This window comes from Myotis yumanensis, unplaced genomic scaffold (assembly GCF_028538775.1).
Source record: "Myotis yumanensis isolate MYYU_CA2020_CCGP unplaced genomic scaffold, mMyoYum1.0.hap1 SCAF_14, whole genome shotgun sequence".
Lineage (NCBI taxonomy): Eukaryota > Metazoa > Chordata > Mammalia > Chiroptera > Vespertilionidae > Myotis > Myotis yumanensis.
This window is the reverse complement of record NW_027223765.1, coordinates 49611151-49628290: the sequence shown is the minus strand read 5'-3', so window position 1 is coordinate 49628290 and position 17140 is coordinate 49611151. Positions and strand designations below refer to the sequence as shown.

The 17140-nt window shown below is 42.2% G+C and overlaps 1 protein-coding gene across 2 annotated transcripts in view; it reads left to right on the top strand.

The window, feature by feature from the left end:
* The window catches only part of LOC138992753 (cadherin-related family member 3-like), a 71099-nt gene that overhangs the window by 34894 nt on the left and 19065 nt on the right, over positions 1-17140 (top strand). Inside the window, exons 6-11 of one of the 2 annotated variants that reach the window (XM_070391681.1) lie at positions 987-1094; positions 2153-2349; positions 4253-4430; positions 6946-7108; positions 9309-9411; positions 12387-12485. In XM_070391681.1, the coding sequence (XP_070247782.1) occupies positions 987-1094; positions 2153-2349; positions 4253-4430; positions 6946-7108; positions 9309-9411; positions 12387-12485 (848 nt within the window). The remainder of the gene's footprint in view (positions 1-986; positions 1095-2152; positions 2350-4252; positions 4431-6945; positions 7109-9308; positions 9412-12386; positions 12486-17140) is intronic. The other variant, XM_070391682.1, reaches the window with a different exon arrangement.

Genomic DNA, 17140 nt, shown 5'->3' with positions numbered 1-17140 from the left:
TTATTTATAAGCAGATTTTGGTTCCACTTATTTATGCATTCATTGGTTGATTCTTGTATGTGCCCTGACCGGGGATCAAACCCACAGCCTTGGCGTGTCAGGACAACTCTCTAACCAAGTGAGCTGCCTGGCCAGGACAATGTCTTTATTCTAAAAAGTGAATTGGCTTTATGATTTCTATGAAGTTATCTCAATCTCAAAAATAATAATCTTCTGGTGGAAAAAGTTATAAAACAGGAGGCAAATTGAGAACTTGTTCAATTTTTAGTCTAAATAGAAGGAAAATAGTAATTTTGGTCTCAATTATCAGTACATTTCAAGGTAGAACAGATTTTTTTTTTTTCTAAAAGGGTGTGAGCGGCTGTTGGGTTTGCCTGGGACGGAGCAGTTTCCCGGGACGTGAGGGGGGCTGTCAGTGCTACAACAAGACAGTCCCCGCACGTCGGGACTGCTGTCTGGATCCCAGTTATGGACACAGTCATCTTTCCATTAGGACATATTTTCCCCCCATTTCAGGCACTCTCATGCCTCAAACCCATACACCTATCTGCTAAAATAAAACCTCTTCGTCACCCAACCCTCCTAACGTGTCCCCATAGTCACTACATTGTCTTGAAGCGCTCTTACCACGTTCTTTGCATTTGCCATCAGTTTTCAGCACTGAGAGGTCGGTGTTTAAGGTAAGAGCCCGTGGCCACAGCTTTGTTTGCTCTACCAGGCTAAGCCATCCATGGTGCTTTTTTATTATTGATGGGGATTAACGGACCTTTCTAATTTCCTGCCTGTTCTTTCAACAGATTTAGTTGACTTGGATCCTAACGAAGTGCCAGTCATTTCCAACTGTTAAAATAACTGGTTTGACTGACAATTTAACTAAATGAATCAATTGTTTTAACGGGTCAGTTAAGCCCCAGAGATTCTGTTTCTGTGAAAGCCTGTTAGTTACTATAAAATCTTAACTGTCTTTCCTGTGGCTACACTTTCAGTTTCTCACTAGCTATTAAAGTGGTTGACCCCGGAGGACTGTTCGCTGCCGGGAATCTAAAGATTTTCCTCATCAATGTCAACAATAAAGACCCAGTTCTTACCTGCAGGTAAGAAAATAAAAGTCTTTTAATTGACCTTGGAAATTGGATAGGAAAATGTCATCTCTGAAATTAATTAATGAAATTTCCATTAGTATGCAATGTTTTTCTTTTTCCTGAGAAGGGAAATAAACAAGTAAGATGTAAACAATCAGTTAAGATTCTAAAGAAAAGGTTTTCTTAAAAACAGCAATTTGAGAATAGTTTTGTAAAAATCATCACTGTAGGATATTTTTATTGATTCTAGAGAAAGAGAAGAGAAGGATAGAGAGAAAGAGGGAGAAAGAGAGAGAGAGAGAGAGAGAGAGAGAGAGAGAGAGAGAGAGAAAGAGAAATGAGATACATCGATTGTTTGCCTCCTGTAACCAAGGATTAAACCCACAGCCTAGGTATGTGCCCTGACCTGGAATTGAACCTGCAACCTTTTGGTTTACAAAACAACACTCCAACCCCCTGAACCATCTGGCCAGGGCAAAGAAAATAGTTTTAAAGTATAAAATGTGTTGAAATTGCAACAGAATAAGGTATTATTAGTGTTCTTAATGTCTAATGGGCTGGATTACCTCACACAACCTTCAAGGAAATTCTGGTTGAAATGACCACGAGGGTGTTTATAAAAACACAGTGGGGGCCAGCAATTTTAAGGCATTGGTTCTTACTGTAGGGGGCTAAGCACAGTGGTTAAGCATGCATACTAGTGCATTCTCTAGGGTCCGACAGGCTTGGGGTCAAATCCTACCTCAGCCACTTTGACATTTACTTCTGAAAGTTACTTACTTTCTTAAAAGCTTAGTTTTCACATCTGTAAAGTTGAGGCAGGAGGGGGGATGGGTGGGTTGGTATCTACTTTCTGGGACTGTGAGAAATAAATGGAAATAATGTAGACTGTACTCAGCGTTGTGTCTAAACAATGGGCAAGTGCTGAATAAATGGGTTCGCTATTAACATTGTCAGTTTCGACTGTCATCATGACTACCTCTAGCCCCTTACCCCTCCACCACCATAAGGGGTAGAAAAGAATACACACCAAGAAGCACCACTCTAATAGCCTTTTCTTTTCAAACAAGTTTGTTCAGTATTGAAAATGATGTCTTGAGTGTTACCTCTATGAACTCAACTCTGCACAGTGAAGTCAACATCACACTGGATGAAGAAATCCCAATTGGGAAAATGATCGGAGTGTGCCAGACAACTGATGAAGATAATTTGGGAGATTTAACCTTTGAACTAGCTCCATGGAGTGTTTACTTTGCAATTGACAAAGGTAGGTCGAGAATTATTTTCAGCAAATTATCTCTCTTAGGTGCTGTTGTTATCATTTGTTTGTGTCTCCTCTCTAAGACCGAGTTTCTGGAGGATGGGTATCAGATTGTCTTCATTTGCAGGACCCCTAGAAGAAGCACATAGTAGGTGCTTGATAAATACCTGTTTAATAACTCTCTGCAAGCCTGGTTCTTTGTCCACAGCTGACCTAACACGGGGCTCTCCGTAGCTGCTACCCATGACTGCTTTAGCTCTGCGCTCTATATGACCTTCCAGCTCCTCTTCTCAGATCTAAATTATTCTGTTCTGCTTCAGGTCCAAATTTTTGTGAGAGAGAATCTGATTGGACTTTTTAGAGTCAGTCATTCACTTCTCAGCCAATCAGCTGTGGCTGAGGCTGGGTAGCTGTCAGGAGCTGTGGTCTATCTGAGAAGAGAGGAGGTGGTCATCCTTAGCACATGTGCAGGTTTGAGCATGGGACCAGATGCTCTCAGTGTCCCACCCTCAGGCCTTCACATTTCAGCTTCCTGACTTCCCACTGCCAATGTCTGCATTTCTTTGCTTGAGGGATTATTTGGGGTCTGACATCTGCCCCTTTACTCCCCCACAAATAGCAGGTTCAAAGTGATGGGAAAATACTACCCACCCCATAAGCTCCCAGCCAAATACTGAAGAGAATTGGTACATAAGTGCTCCGGCTCCTGGTCCCTGGCCTGGGACAATTTTGAGTGTAGGCTTTGCAATGGCTTCCAGAGTTCCCCAGTGCTATTAAGCTCTAGTTGTCCACAGTGGTAACTTGCTTGATAATATATTTTTTATTGGCAGCCTTCCCCTCTCTGCCTCACCACACCCATGCCATGTTGCTCTGGATCACCCCTTCCCCTCAAATAAACTATTGCACTCAAATTCTCCTCTCCCACCCTGCTTCTGGGGAAGCCCCAATTAACACAGCTACCGTCCCCTCTTAACTGAATTGCTGCACAAATCTCTTAGCTGGGCTTCTGCTTTCACACTCACCCCTCCATTAGTCTCAGCAGATCAACTGGGATGAATGTAAGGGGAAAAGTCATATTGGATTACACTCCTTCACGTAAAACCCCCCTGTCATTTTCCTTTGCACTTGGCATGCAATTCAGACTTCTCAGTTGTCCCCCAAATGCTTGTCTCTTGTCTCTCTCTGCAATGTCTTTGTGTTTCTTGTCTCCCCGTTGCCCATTACACTGCAGCCAAAGCACCAGGCTGCCTGCCCCCAGACCGTGGCCCTTGCATCTTTCAGAATCTGACCATTAGACATTAAATATATCACATTATAGTTTTTATTTCCTTGATAGTATGTCTATTGAATTTTTTTTACACTTGTTTAGTGGTTTGTCTCCCAGCCTAGGTTGTAAGTTCCATAAAGGCAGGGCTTCATTGTGGTGTACGCAGTATTCAGCACAGCTCCTGGCACGTAGCTGCCACTCCATGAATGTTTGTTGAATGAATGGGTGGGAGGGTGGGTGGAAGGGAGTACAGTGAGTCATGATCTTGTTGTTGTTTTCACTTCTGATGTTTTCTCTGCGGGGAATGATCTCCTCCCTCTCACCCCCATTTCCTTATCCTACATGTCCTTCAAGGCCTAAATAAAAGTCCCCTCTTCTAGCAAGTCTTCCTGGCCTCCTAAGTAAAACAAAACTACACAAACAAAACAACCAAAAACAAAAACCCAATTTTGTTTTTGCTACCAGCTAACATAATATGATTAATGTCAGTACATCAACCATTACACAGCGTGCCTACATTTTAAATCAGTTTCTTAATTCTACTGAGCAAAGTGTAATTCATACTTTATCTCCTTCATTGCCATGTAATAAAGTCAGGACAGCAGGCGCCGGTTTGCAGCACGATGTGTTGTTTTGTTACAGAGCTTGGGACCGTGGTAACCACTGCACGCCTTGATGTGGAGAGGGCTGGGTTTGCACGCGTTCAGACCTTCTCCATTAAGGCCTGTGACCAGGGGCAGCGGTGTGCAGCACTTCCGGTGATGGTCTATGTCCACGGCATCAATGACAACTCCCCTTTCTGTGACCAGTATCTGATTAGGTGAGCTGAGAGGAGTGGGCTGGGTTGAGAACTCAGAGTGAGTGGAGAGCAGAGGTATTGCTGTACTTATTGGCTCAACTAAATGTCAGTTAATCATCACATTGATCCTGTTCAGTCTCATATTCTGGTCCTCAGAAATGACCTGTTGAAAGCTAAACAGCCTTGCTGTCATGGATCTCACAGTAAGTTGTTCAAACTGTATGTTTTGGCCCAAGTGCCCATCAGTAGATGAGCAGATAAAAAAGCTGTGTACACTTACACCATGGAATACTATGCAGCAGTGAAAAAGAAGGATCTCTTACCCCAGCGGTTCTCAACCTGTGGGTCGAGACTCCTTTGGCGGTCGAATGACCCTTTCACAGGGGTCACCTAAGACCATCCTGCATATCAGATGTTTACATTACGATTCATAACAGTAGCAACATTACAGTTATGAAGTAGCAACGAAAATAATTTTATGATTGGGTCACAACATGAGGAACTGTATTTAAAGGGCCAGAAGGTTGAGAACCACTGTCTTACCCTTTGAGACAGCATGGAGGGACCTGAACAAGGTGTAATTCATACTTTATGAAAGAGTATTATGCTAAGCAAAATAGGCCAGTCAGAGAAAGCCAGGTATCACCTGATCTCACTCATATGTGGAATCTAACGAACAAAATAAGCTGATGAACAAAATAGATCCAGAGACATAGAAGCATAGAACAGATTGCAGAATCTCAGAGGGAAGGTGGGGTGGCTGGGAAGAGATCAACCAAAGAATGTGTATGCATATATGCACAACCCATGAACACAGACAATAAGGTGGTGAGGGCCTGATGCAGGGGTGGGGACAGTAGGAGAAAAGAGGGACATATGTAATACTTTCAACAATAAAGATTAAAAAAAAACAAAAGAAAGTGTATGTTTGGAGTCACAGACCTGGCTTGAGATCCTGGTTCTATCGCTTATTAGCTGTGTGATCTTGGGTAATTTACTTAAGCCCCATGATCTTTAGTTTCTTCCTTTATAAAAAGGGATAACAATAAGACTTGGTCTATGGGTTGGTTGAAGAATAAATGGGATCATTTACATAACATTTTAGCACAGTGCTGAGGATGTGTGTCAGTTCTATAAATGCTGTCTAGCACAGTTCCAGCATCCGTTTTCCGAAACCCTTGGCATTGGATATATTTCAGGATAAAGTTTTTTTTTTTTTAATTTTAGGAGGGTAATATGCTATATACCATATATGATGCAAATGTTCCAAATTCAAATCCATGCATACCTCTGTAGTAAAACATATGGATACTCACAGTAAGTTGGACAAAGAAAGATCTGGCAGTTCAGGTAATGTTTGGATATTAACAATTTGATGACAAATAAATTGTGAGAAAATCCTGAGTTTCAGAGCTTTTGGATTTGGAATTTGGATAGGGATTCTGGGCTGTATTCCTGTCAGCCTGGCCGTTTTTATTACTTGAAGCTTAATCTCTAAACACACATCCTTGTCACTCGTCTATGTCCCCCATCCCACCCTCAGCTCTCAGCTACACAGGACAGCTGCCTCTGTGTTCCCCAGGCTTTATTCCTGATTATCTAGCTTCTGATAATTACACCCATGTAGTCTCATTTGGGTCCTCATTACTCCACCCTTTAAATGGAGATGATAATTGCACCGACCTCATAGAACTGTTATACAACAAGGCTTGGAGTTCATTCAGTATAGGGCTGGCATATACTCAGTAAAGTTATCCTTTTTTTTTTTATCTCCTCCTCTTTTTCCTTTTTCTTTCCCCAGGAAGACCACAGTTAATTAATCGAACACTCACCACACGCTGCACCCAGGCCTATAGTCCCTGGAGGTGGCAGGATAAGTATTTGCTATGCTCATTTGCTATTAGAAGGTTGTATTTTGTCAGGGTGATAAGATGACTACATTTAAGACAACAGTAAAAAGTACAAGATAGTTTTCAATAATGTGTGTTGTGATTTAATTGTTAAGAGGAAGGACATGTGTGAATGAGTATCCAGGGAGCTTCCTAAAGGAGCAAGATCTATGCTAGTCTTTGAAGAATTGGTGGAATTTAGACTTAGAGGGCTCCAAATGGGCATTGTGGCAGAGAGGTCACAGGGAAAACAGGGGTGAACACAGAGAGATGGAGGTAACCCACTGCGACCATAGGGTGAGGACTGCACCTCTGGCCCTGCTATACAGACATACAGACGCTGCAGGTGGGAACATTCCCACTTCTCTGATTCCTACTCCAGCATCTCCATTGACAGGTTTCCTTAATAGACTTCTAAACAAGTACCCGGCTGGGCGCGGAAAAGAAATACTCCCAGAACATGAGGAAGGTCTCACTAAATTCACAGCCCTGTTGGGAAAGGGCTTCCCAGATGATGTTCCAAACCTGGACTCGGGATAAGTAGAGCATCACACACAGGCACTGATCAGACTACTGGATGTTTATGTGAAAAATATTACATTTTAAAAGACTATCCACCTAAACTGACCTTTCTTCTTAAAAAACAGGTACACAGGCAAAGAGGTAATTGCAAATAATACAGTAGTTTCAAAGCTCTTGTGTCATGACCTTGACGAGCCTCCTGATATGATACATTATGCTCCACGCTCAGGGCCAGTGGGGCCTGGACAGCTCTTCAGGCAGGTGCCGAAGGCTGAAAACTGTGTCCAGGTGAGCCCCAGCTGTTGTATCTGCCGGGAGTTTTCCCAAGAAGGGGGGCATTCATGGCCATAGCTGGGTGCTGGTAGAGTCAGCAAGAGGAGCTCTGACACAGCAGAGGGTCTGGCCTCCTCCGCTGTCTTGCTGGAAGGCCTGTGGGCAAGTCCTTTCTTCTCTCACTGTCAGCTCTCCTCTTGTGCCAACCCCTGTTTGGTTGGTATAATTGTTCCTTCACCCAAACATCACCAAACACTTCCCTTCAGCCAGAAGATATGGCCAAGGAAGCCATTCATCACCTCTCTTTTGCTTTGGTCCTAACCCTAGATTTTCTTGACAAACACCACAAGACACAAGTTGAGTTTTGCACATGTTGTGAATTTTGGAAGCTTGGGCACTGAGCCAAGAGGTTTTCTGGGGTGATGTTCATTTTGAAATGCAAAGCCAAACTGTCATTTAAAAAAAAAACGGAGTTTGGATAAGATGCAAGTTTTGTAAGCATGATGCTAACTAACATTTGGGCCATCACATAATGCCTGCTCTATTTATGAAAAATTCCTTCCACCTATCACCTACCTTTAATTAATTTCTACATTTTCATAATTATCCATTAGGTCTTAAATGCCACTTATTTCTATAAGCTTTTTATGTGTGTGTGTGTGTGTGTGTGTGTATGTGTGTGTGTGTTTTGGTTAATCCTCACCCAAGTATACTTTTCCATTGATTCTCAGGGAGAGTGAAAGAGAGAGGGAAAGACAGGGGGAAACATCGATGTGAGAGAAACACATTGATTAGTTGCCTCCTGCAGGAGCCCCAACCAGGGCCTGGGCCGGAGAGGAGCCTGCAACCAAGGTATGTGCCCCTGACCGGAATTGAACCTGGAACCCTTTGGTTTGCAGGCTGATGCTTTATCCACTGAGCAAAACTGGCCAGGGCTCTATAACCTTTCTTTTACTACCATGTCTAGCTTAGTTCTCCTGGATATGAGCTCACATTGTAAGTTCTACTTCTCCTGTCAAACATTTGTTAGATTCTGGCCTGGCTGGTGTGGTTCAGTTGGTTGGGCATCATCCCACCAGGAGGTTTCTGTTTGATTCCCGGTCAAGGGCACATGCCCAGGTTCTGGGCTCCACTATGCTGGGGGTGTGCAGGAAGCAGCCCATTGAGGATGTACTCATTGATGTCTCTCTCTCTCTTCAAAAATCAATAAACTATCCTTTTAGAAAACATTTATTAGATTCTGTTATAACTGCTTATTTAGTTGTTGGTCCATTTTCTGAGTGGTCCATTTTTTGTGTATTAACACCTCTTGTAGTGCTAGGTGCATCCTGGGTACTCAATATACTTGAATAAATGAATAAATGAATAAATGTCTGAACCAGATACTATATTTTTAAAAATGTAGTTTTTACCAAACACCTGTGTACTTGGTGTTATATTGACCCATTCCAACTGAGCTTTGTGCCAATGCTATTATTTTAGGGTTGGCATCAGGTCTCTGCTGTGGGATCATATTGTTTATTGTTACATCCCTAACACCTTTGATTCTACCTGGAACTTAATTCGTACTCAATAAACATTTAAAAAATGGTGAGTAGCCCTGGCCAGGTTGGTTGGAGCATTGTACTGTGCACCAAAAGGTTATCAGTTCAATTTCTGAACAGGACACATACCTAGGTTGCAGGTTTGATCCCCTTTCGGGGCATGTACAGGAGGTAACCCATCAATGTTTCTCTCTCACATTGATGTTTCTCTCCCCCGATCCTCTCTCTCTAAAATCAATTAAAAAATAAAAACACATCCATGGGTGAGGATTTAAAAGAATGATAACTTGTCACAAAAGGAATAACATACATTTATGAGAGTGCTTTATCAATTACAAAGTACTTTCAAATTATTTCCTCTTTTTAATTATTTTACTGAAGGCAGATGTGACCCATTTTTTTTTTTTTTGCCTTGTCCCTCATGTTTTTTTCTATTATGCCAGGATGCTTTGTCCAAAAATAAGGTGCTCTGGAAGGAGATCAAAGGTGTCCCCTTTTCCCACCGAGATGCCTCCCTTAGTGTGCCACCCTGACCAGTCTCAGTGTATTCTGACGCCATCTCGACTGAATCACAATGGCCATACTTGCGCCTTTTCCAGAATGATTTGTTACCTAAAACATGTTCATTAAAAAAGCCAGGCCCTTCTCCTGAAATAATTTTTTTCTAAAAGGTTGCCAAAGCAATGGATTATGAAGACCCAGAGATAATTGCTGCTGGACACACCTATGAAATGACAATTTCAGTATTTGATGACCCACGTCCCTCCCACATGGGTAAGCTTCATAAACTCGCCAAGGAGCATTAAGTAAGGCACTTACTTTAGATTCCTCACTTAAAAACTTGTCTTTATTGTTGAAAGTATTACATAAGTTCCTTTTTTCCCCATTGACCCCTTCTAACCCGCCCCCCGCCCCCCACCCCAGGCCTTCCTCACACTATTGTCTGTGTCCATGGGTTATGCATATGTGCATGTAAGTTCTTTGGTTAATCTCTTCTTTGCCATTTGGTCTTCTCATCACTGCTGCACCATTTTGGGCCAACCTGAGCTAGAATGGGCTGTTGGTGCACTGAGATTAAATCTACTCAGACTGCACGGTCATAGTCCTTTGACACGTGTGGATTTAACAGTCACGTTTTGGTAGTTGTAAAACACCCTGAGGCACAGATATGATTGTGTGCTGTGGATCAGAGCAGGGTGCTTAGCTATGAGGAAGCTTAGCCAACCACTGGACACCTGCTTCTCTCTGCTTATTGTTGTACAAGTGAGAACGCACACTGAGTGCCCCAAGGGGTCATTTACATATTCAACTACATGGTACCACACTTCAAGAGTGAATTTGTTGCTGTAGAAGTATTTGTGAAAATAGGGACTCACAAAAGTTTCTGGATACATCTATTATTCATGCCAAGTATCTTTTATGTTTCTGGAACTTATGGTAATAAGTAATCTAGTAGGAAATTGGCATCAAAACATTCAAGAAGATGGTTGTGCGGTTGCAGACACAGGCTTAGCAATAAAATGTCAATGCCTGGTAAGGGAGAACCTAGGAGTGACGTTTGGGTTTGACCTCTGCCAATTCTGATGCATTGGTGGTGTTTGCCTGGATCATTGAGTTAAGAAGGACTCTGAGCTCACATCTGGAAGCAGTGGGAAAGGGCTTTGCATGGACAGAGGAGGGTGGAAGGGTGGTATGTGTCGGACAGATTTGCAACTAAAGGACCTGAATGCTGAACTTTAAGCAACAGATCTCAAATTCTTTAGATCCCACCTGACTCACAGATGTAAGATTTTAAGTTTAAATTTAAGTTTTAAATGTGATTTGTAGACTTAAGTGACCCAACTATGTTGAGAAGGAATGTGTAGGGGATGGGGACACATCATGACAGTATGCTCAGAAGTGTTCCTCTTGTGTTTTCTCTGCTCCCCATTGGGGGAGTCTTAACTGTTTCATGCAAAAGCCTGTTGCAAATCCCGGCTGATCTTTTAGGGAGAATGATTTTTCCTTGCAGCTACTCATCCTGTTGGCCTAACTAATCCATTAAAGAATCTGTTCTCACCAGATTTGAGCCTTTCTCCAATAGGGAGAGAAAAGAAATCTCACAGTAACAAATCCACATCCTCACACACCAACTTATTCACAGCAACTGCTCATAAAGGGTGCTTTGAACACTGCACACATGGTGCAGTCTATTTATAGGCCAGGTAATTAGCACAATTTCGAGTCTTTATGTATGCAACAAAAATCATAGTACAGCAAAGCTGGAAACGACACCTGCTCTTATGGCACCTGCCTGGGATTTATTGAAGGAAACATCGAGGCTTTCACATAAATCACCTGTGTCTGTGGAACAGCACTTCCTAACCGTTCTTGATGTCAAGGATACATATCAGATGCTGATGAAAACTGTAGGCCCTGTTCCTAGAAAAATACAACTAATATAAAGTATGCCACGGATTCACTTAAGTGAGGTCCTATAGACTCCAGATTAAATTTTCTCATTTAACAGGTGACATAGATTTTCAGGCGATATAATATACAAGTGTTCTTCAGAACATGATTTCTACAAGAGAATCCACTAACAAAAAATTTCATGGTCAGATAACTGTGGAGAGCAATGCATGCCTGGACATTCCAAACACAGAATGACATATCAGAAATCCATGAAGTCTTGCCATAAAGAAAGTTTTAAATCTCTGTTTAACTTAGCATTTTGCACTTGACATATTAAGCATTTCAGAGGAGATATTTTGGGAGATGTTGGCAGACACAACTAAGTCCAATACCCACTCCACAACTTACTAGCTGTGTGACCTAGCAAAACACTTAACTCTGAGAACCTCAGTTTCTTCATCTGTAAAATGGGGACAAAATTACTACTAATGCTTTGCATAGTAAATGTTAATTATTATTTTATTTTTATTAGAAAAAGCTTCTTCTTTGCAATTTGCTTGCTTTATATTTGACCATCAAATTTCTTCTTTTCAACAACTTTCAGATACATTAGTTTGAGCTTGTTGGTCTGAAATCAATAATAAAGTTTTTTTCCTATGACACACTGTACACAAACATCTGGGTGAGATGAGTAAAATACATTAACCTCTTTTTACTTAACTTTTTATAGTGTAAGAAAACTTTTTTGGGAAAGATCGTATTTTGTCCTCACATGCTATGAAGTGGGAGATTGAAACGAATATTATTCCTTTTTTATTGATGAAGAAACTGGGCCTCTGAGAAGTTAAGCTAGTTCGAGGCCACAGAGCATATGTCAAAGCCAGTCCTTGAACATGCCTTTTCCAAGTCTCTTTTCATGCCATTTCCTAGGATATACAGTAAAAGCAGAAAGTAGTATGTCATATGCTGGGTTGAGAATGGCACCCCAAGAAAACCGCTAATGGAACAGATTGTACTCATGAAAAATACAATAAACTCCCGTTTGTAAAATGTACAACTATATGTGCTATATGTGTGCAGTATATGATACACACATACATATTCACTATTGTATAAAATAAGATACGGCATGCGGACGATGTATATCTTTGACTAATTGTTTTGGGTAGAATTCATTTATATTCCCCGAGAATGCAGAGCATGGGAACAGGGATTATTTGGGACCAGAGAGAATCTCATCGTAGTTGAAAATCTTCCAGCAAGCCTGTTTTGGGGTTTTGGGGGGCACATTTAGCTTGTTTGTGGACTAAAACTACCAATACAAAAAAGCATGTATTCACTGTTCAATTTTACAGTAACTGTGACGATCATTGTGCAGATTGCTCCGGCCAATGACTTCAGCCCTGTGTTTAAGGCTGCGCACTATTCATTCTTCGTTCCAGAAACAGCAGGAGGTAAGAGATGCCCCCTTCCATGATGTTGAAGCACAAGGAAACTCCTACCGGATCCCAAATGGGTGACCAATGGAAAGATGACAAAGCATAAGCAGCATAGGGAGCTTTAAGGGGTTCCAGACCTTCAGAGAATGGCAATGACCTCCGTATAGCAAGCTGATGGTTCCTCGAAGGCTCCCTTGCAATTTGATGTCAGATCTCAGATATTTTTGTAATGGACAAATAGACATCATAATAATTTTATTCCATTTCTCTTCTTTTCTGCTTCTGGATTAGGTCCAATGTAAAGACGGTAGGGACGGTGTGGCCATTGTCCCTGCAATTTATATCTTGTAGACATCTGAAGTCAGATTTTAGGTCCAGAGTCAAGATCCTTTCTAAGCCATGACTTAGAATTGAATTAGGACATATATATATTAGCATTAGATTTTGAAGGGACAGCAGAGATAATGTTTGTGTTTTTTGTCATCCAAGTGAGGAACATATCCCTGCCTCACCACCTCTGGATGGTGGTCCCCAGGCTTAGCTTGAATAATTCAAGGGATAAATGAAACCAGTTATGTGGTGAAGTCAAATCATACTTGCTCACAAGAGCCAATTATTAAATTTTTAGGAATTTTATAACCTGACTAGAGGCCCGGTGCACAAAAATTTGTGCACTGGGGGGGGGGGGGGGTCCCTCAGCCCGGCCTGTGCCCTCTCGCAGTCTGGGACCCCTCAGGAGATAATGATCTGCTGGCTTAGGCCTGCTCCTGGGTGGCAGAGGGCAGGCCCAATCCCTAGGTGCAGCCCCTGGTCAGGCTCAGAGCAGGGCTGATTGGGGAGTTGGGGCGCCGCCCCCTGTCATGCACAGAGCAGGGCGGATCGGGAGGTTGCAATGCCACCCTCAGTCACGCTCAGGGTAGGGCTGATTGGGGGGTTGGGGCACGGCTCCCTGTCACACTCAAGGCAGGATTGATGGGGAGTTTGCGGCGCCACCCCCTGTCATGCACAGAGCAGGGCCCATCAGGGGGGTTGGGGCTCCGTACCCTGCAGGGCCAATCAGGGGGTTGGGGAGCTCCCCCCTGTCATGCACAGAGCAGGGCCGATCAGGGGGTTGAGGAGCTCCCCCCTGTCACGCACAGAGCAGGGCCGATCAGGGGGTTGAGGAGCTCCCCCCTGTCACTCACAGAGTAGGGCCGATAGGGGAGTTAGGGCACCGCCCCCTGTCACACACAGAGCAGGGCGGATCAGGGGGTTGGGGCGCCGCCACTGTCACACTCAGGGCAGGGCTGATGGGGAGGTTATGGCTCTACCCCATCACACACAGAGCAGGGCCCGTGTGTGGGGGGGGTTGGGGCGCCGCCCTCTATCACCCACAGAGCATGGCCGATCAGGGGGTTGGAGCGCTGCCACTCTCACACTCAGGGCAAGGCCGATGGGGAGGTTATGGCTCTACCCTGTCACACACAGAGCAGGGCCTGTGTGTGTGTGGGGGGGGGGGTTTGGGCGCTGCCCCCTGTCACGCTGATCTGGTGCCAGGAGGCCTTGTGGCTCCGCTGATCCCGGTGTTGGGAGGCATATTACCCTTTTACTATATAGGATAGAGGCCTGGGGCCCGGCTGGTTTGCCCTGAAGGGTGTCCTGGATCAGGGTGGGGGTCCCCACTGGGGTGCCTGGCCAGTCTGGGTGAGGAGATGAGGGCTGCTTTCAGGCTGGCAGTTGACTGAAGTTCCCAACTGCTCCTTTTTTTCTTTTTTCTTTTTTTATTCTGGGCCAGCTTTAGCTCTGGCTCTAGCTCTGAGGCTTCCGCTGCTGAAAGCAGGTATCTGGTTTGTTTGCGTTCTATAATCGAAACAATGTATAACTCCAGCTCTGAGATCCCGGCCGGCTGAAAGCTGGTTTCTGGGGTTTTGTTTAGCTTCTATATTTGTTACAATGTTTCTTAGAGTTGCAGCTCAAAGGCCGGCAAGTCAGGCGGGGAACGTTGGAGTCTGCAGTCACTGGAGCAAGCAAGCCTCATGTTCGCTTCCAGCTGCCTGGCTGCCGGCCGCCATCTTGGCTGACAGTTAATTTGCATAAGGATATGCTGATTAGCCAATGGGAAGGGTAGCGGTCGTACGCTAATTACCATGTTTCTCTTTTATTAGTGTAGATATTACCAGTTATAAAATTAAATTATATAAACTTCATTACATAAATTATATTAAAAACAAAATTAGTAAGTATTCAAAAAACTCAGCACTTTTTAAAAATTTCTTTATTGATTATGGTATTACATACGTGTCCTTAACCCCCCATTTTCCCCTCCATCCCCCACACCACTCATCCCCTCACCCCCCTGCTGTCTGTGTCCATTGGTTAGGCTTATATGCATGCATACAAATCCTTTGGTTGATCTCTTCTCCTTACCCCCACCCTCCCCTACCTTCCCGCTGAGGTTTGATGGTCTGATTGGTGCTTCTCTGTCTCTGGATCTGTTTTTGTTCATCAGTTTATGTTGTTGATTATATTCTACAAATGAGTGAGATCATGTGATACTTACCTTTCTCTGACTGCCTTATTTCACTTAGCATAATGCTCTTCAGTTCCATCCATGCTGTTGCAAATGGTAAGAACTCCTTTTTTACCGCTGTGTAGTATTCCATTGTGTAGATGTACCACAGTTTTTTAATCCATTCATCTGCTGATGGGCACTTAGGCTGTTTCCAAATCTTAGCTATGGTGAATTGTGCCGGTATGAACATAGGGGTGCATATATCCTTTCTCATTGGTAAAACTCAGCACTTCTTAATTATGTTAGCACATTTTACCATTATCTATACCCTTTAGGTTACTTACATCTATTTGACCTGCATGGTGAAATTCTGTATATGTAATTGTTTGCTACTGAACCTCTCTTCCTAGCTTATTATTATGTTGATAGCTAAAAATTGGCAATGGTGGGAATATTTACACCATGGGAATAGGCAAATACTGTGTAGCAGGGCTTAATTCATTATTTTTTATTATTATCACAAAGATTGAGGCAATATTCTTCTGACAATCAAAAACTATTATCAATTCGGCAAAGAAGTAACTTGCATCATTGATACACCAATAAAAGCTTTGATATTGTTTCACTTTCGTTTTATTCTTTTTAAAAAAATAATATCCTGTGCCATTTTAAAATTTTAAACCATGTTTCATTTTATAATTACAGTTCACATAAAATGTTATATTAGTTTCAAGTATACACCCCAGTGATTAGACATTATATAACTTACTAAATGATCATCCTAATATATCTTGTACCCATCTCACACCATACATAGTTATTAAAATATTATTGACTATACTTTCTATGCTGCATTTTTTCATATGTCTCTTGGCCATCTGTATGTCCTCTTTGAAGAACTGTCTATTCAGGTCCCGTGCCCATTTTTTATTTGGATTATTTGTCTTCTTGGTGTTAAGTTGTATGAGTTCTTTATATATTTTGGAAAGTAACCCCTTATCAGGTGCATCACTTGCAAATATGTCCTCCCGTACTATGGGCTCCCTTTTCATGTTGTTGATGGTTTCTTTTGCTGTGCAGCTTTATTTTGATGTAGTCCCATTTGTTTATTTTTCCTTTGTTTGTCTTGCCCTAGGAGATGTATCCATAAACATATTGCTATTGCTATGAGAGATGTCTGCGACTTTACTGCCTATGTTTTCTTCTAGGATTTTTATGGTTTTGCAACTTACATTTAAGGCTTTTACCCATTTTGAGTTTATTCTTATGTGTGGTGTAAGTTGATGGTCTAGTTTCATTTTCTTGCATGTACCTGTCCAATTTTCCCAACACCATTTATTGAAGAGACTGTCTTTACTCCATTGTATACTCTTGACTCTTTCGTTATTAGTTGATCATAATGGTGTGGGTCCATTTCTGGGGTCTTGGCTCTGTTCCATTGGCACTGTTCTTGTGCCAGTACTAGGCTATTTTGATTACAATGGCATTGTAATGTAGTTTGATATCTGGTATTGTGATCCCTCCAACGTTGTTTCTCAAAATTGCTATGGCTGTTTGGGGTTTTTTTTTGGTTCCATATACATTTTTGGAACAATTGTTTGAGGTCTATGAAATATGCCATTGTTATTTTAATAGGGATTGCCTTGAGTCTATAGATTGCTTTGGGAAGTATGGACATTTTAATGATGTTAATTCTACCAACCCATGAACATGATACACGCTTCCACTTGTTTGTATCTCCCTCTAATTCTTTTTCAATGTCCTATAGTTTTCTGAGTACAGGTTTTTACCTTCTTGGTTAAGTTTATTCTTAGGTATCTTAGGTTTTTTTGTTGCAATGGTAAATGGGATTGTTTTTTGTTTTTCTTTTTGGGAGTTTATTATTGCTGTATAACAATGCCATTGATTTCTGGATGTTAATTTTGTACCCTGCTAGGTTGCTGAATTCATTCATTAAACATAGCAGGGTTTTTTTGGTGGAGTCTTTAGCATTTTGTATGTACAATATCATGTCACTTGCTAATGATGAGAGTTCTACTTCCTCTTTTCCAATTTGGATGCCTTTTATGTTTTCTTCTTGTCTCATCACTGTGGCTAGGACTTCCACTACAATGTTGAATAAGAGTGGTGAAAGAGGACATCCCTGTTCTTAGGGAAAATGGTTTTAGTTTTTGCCCAT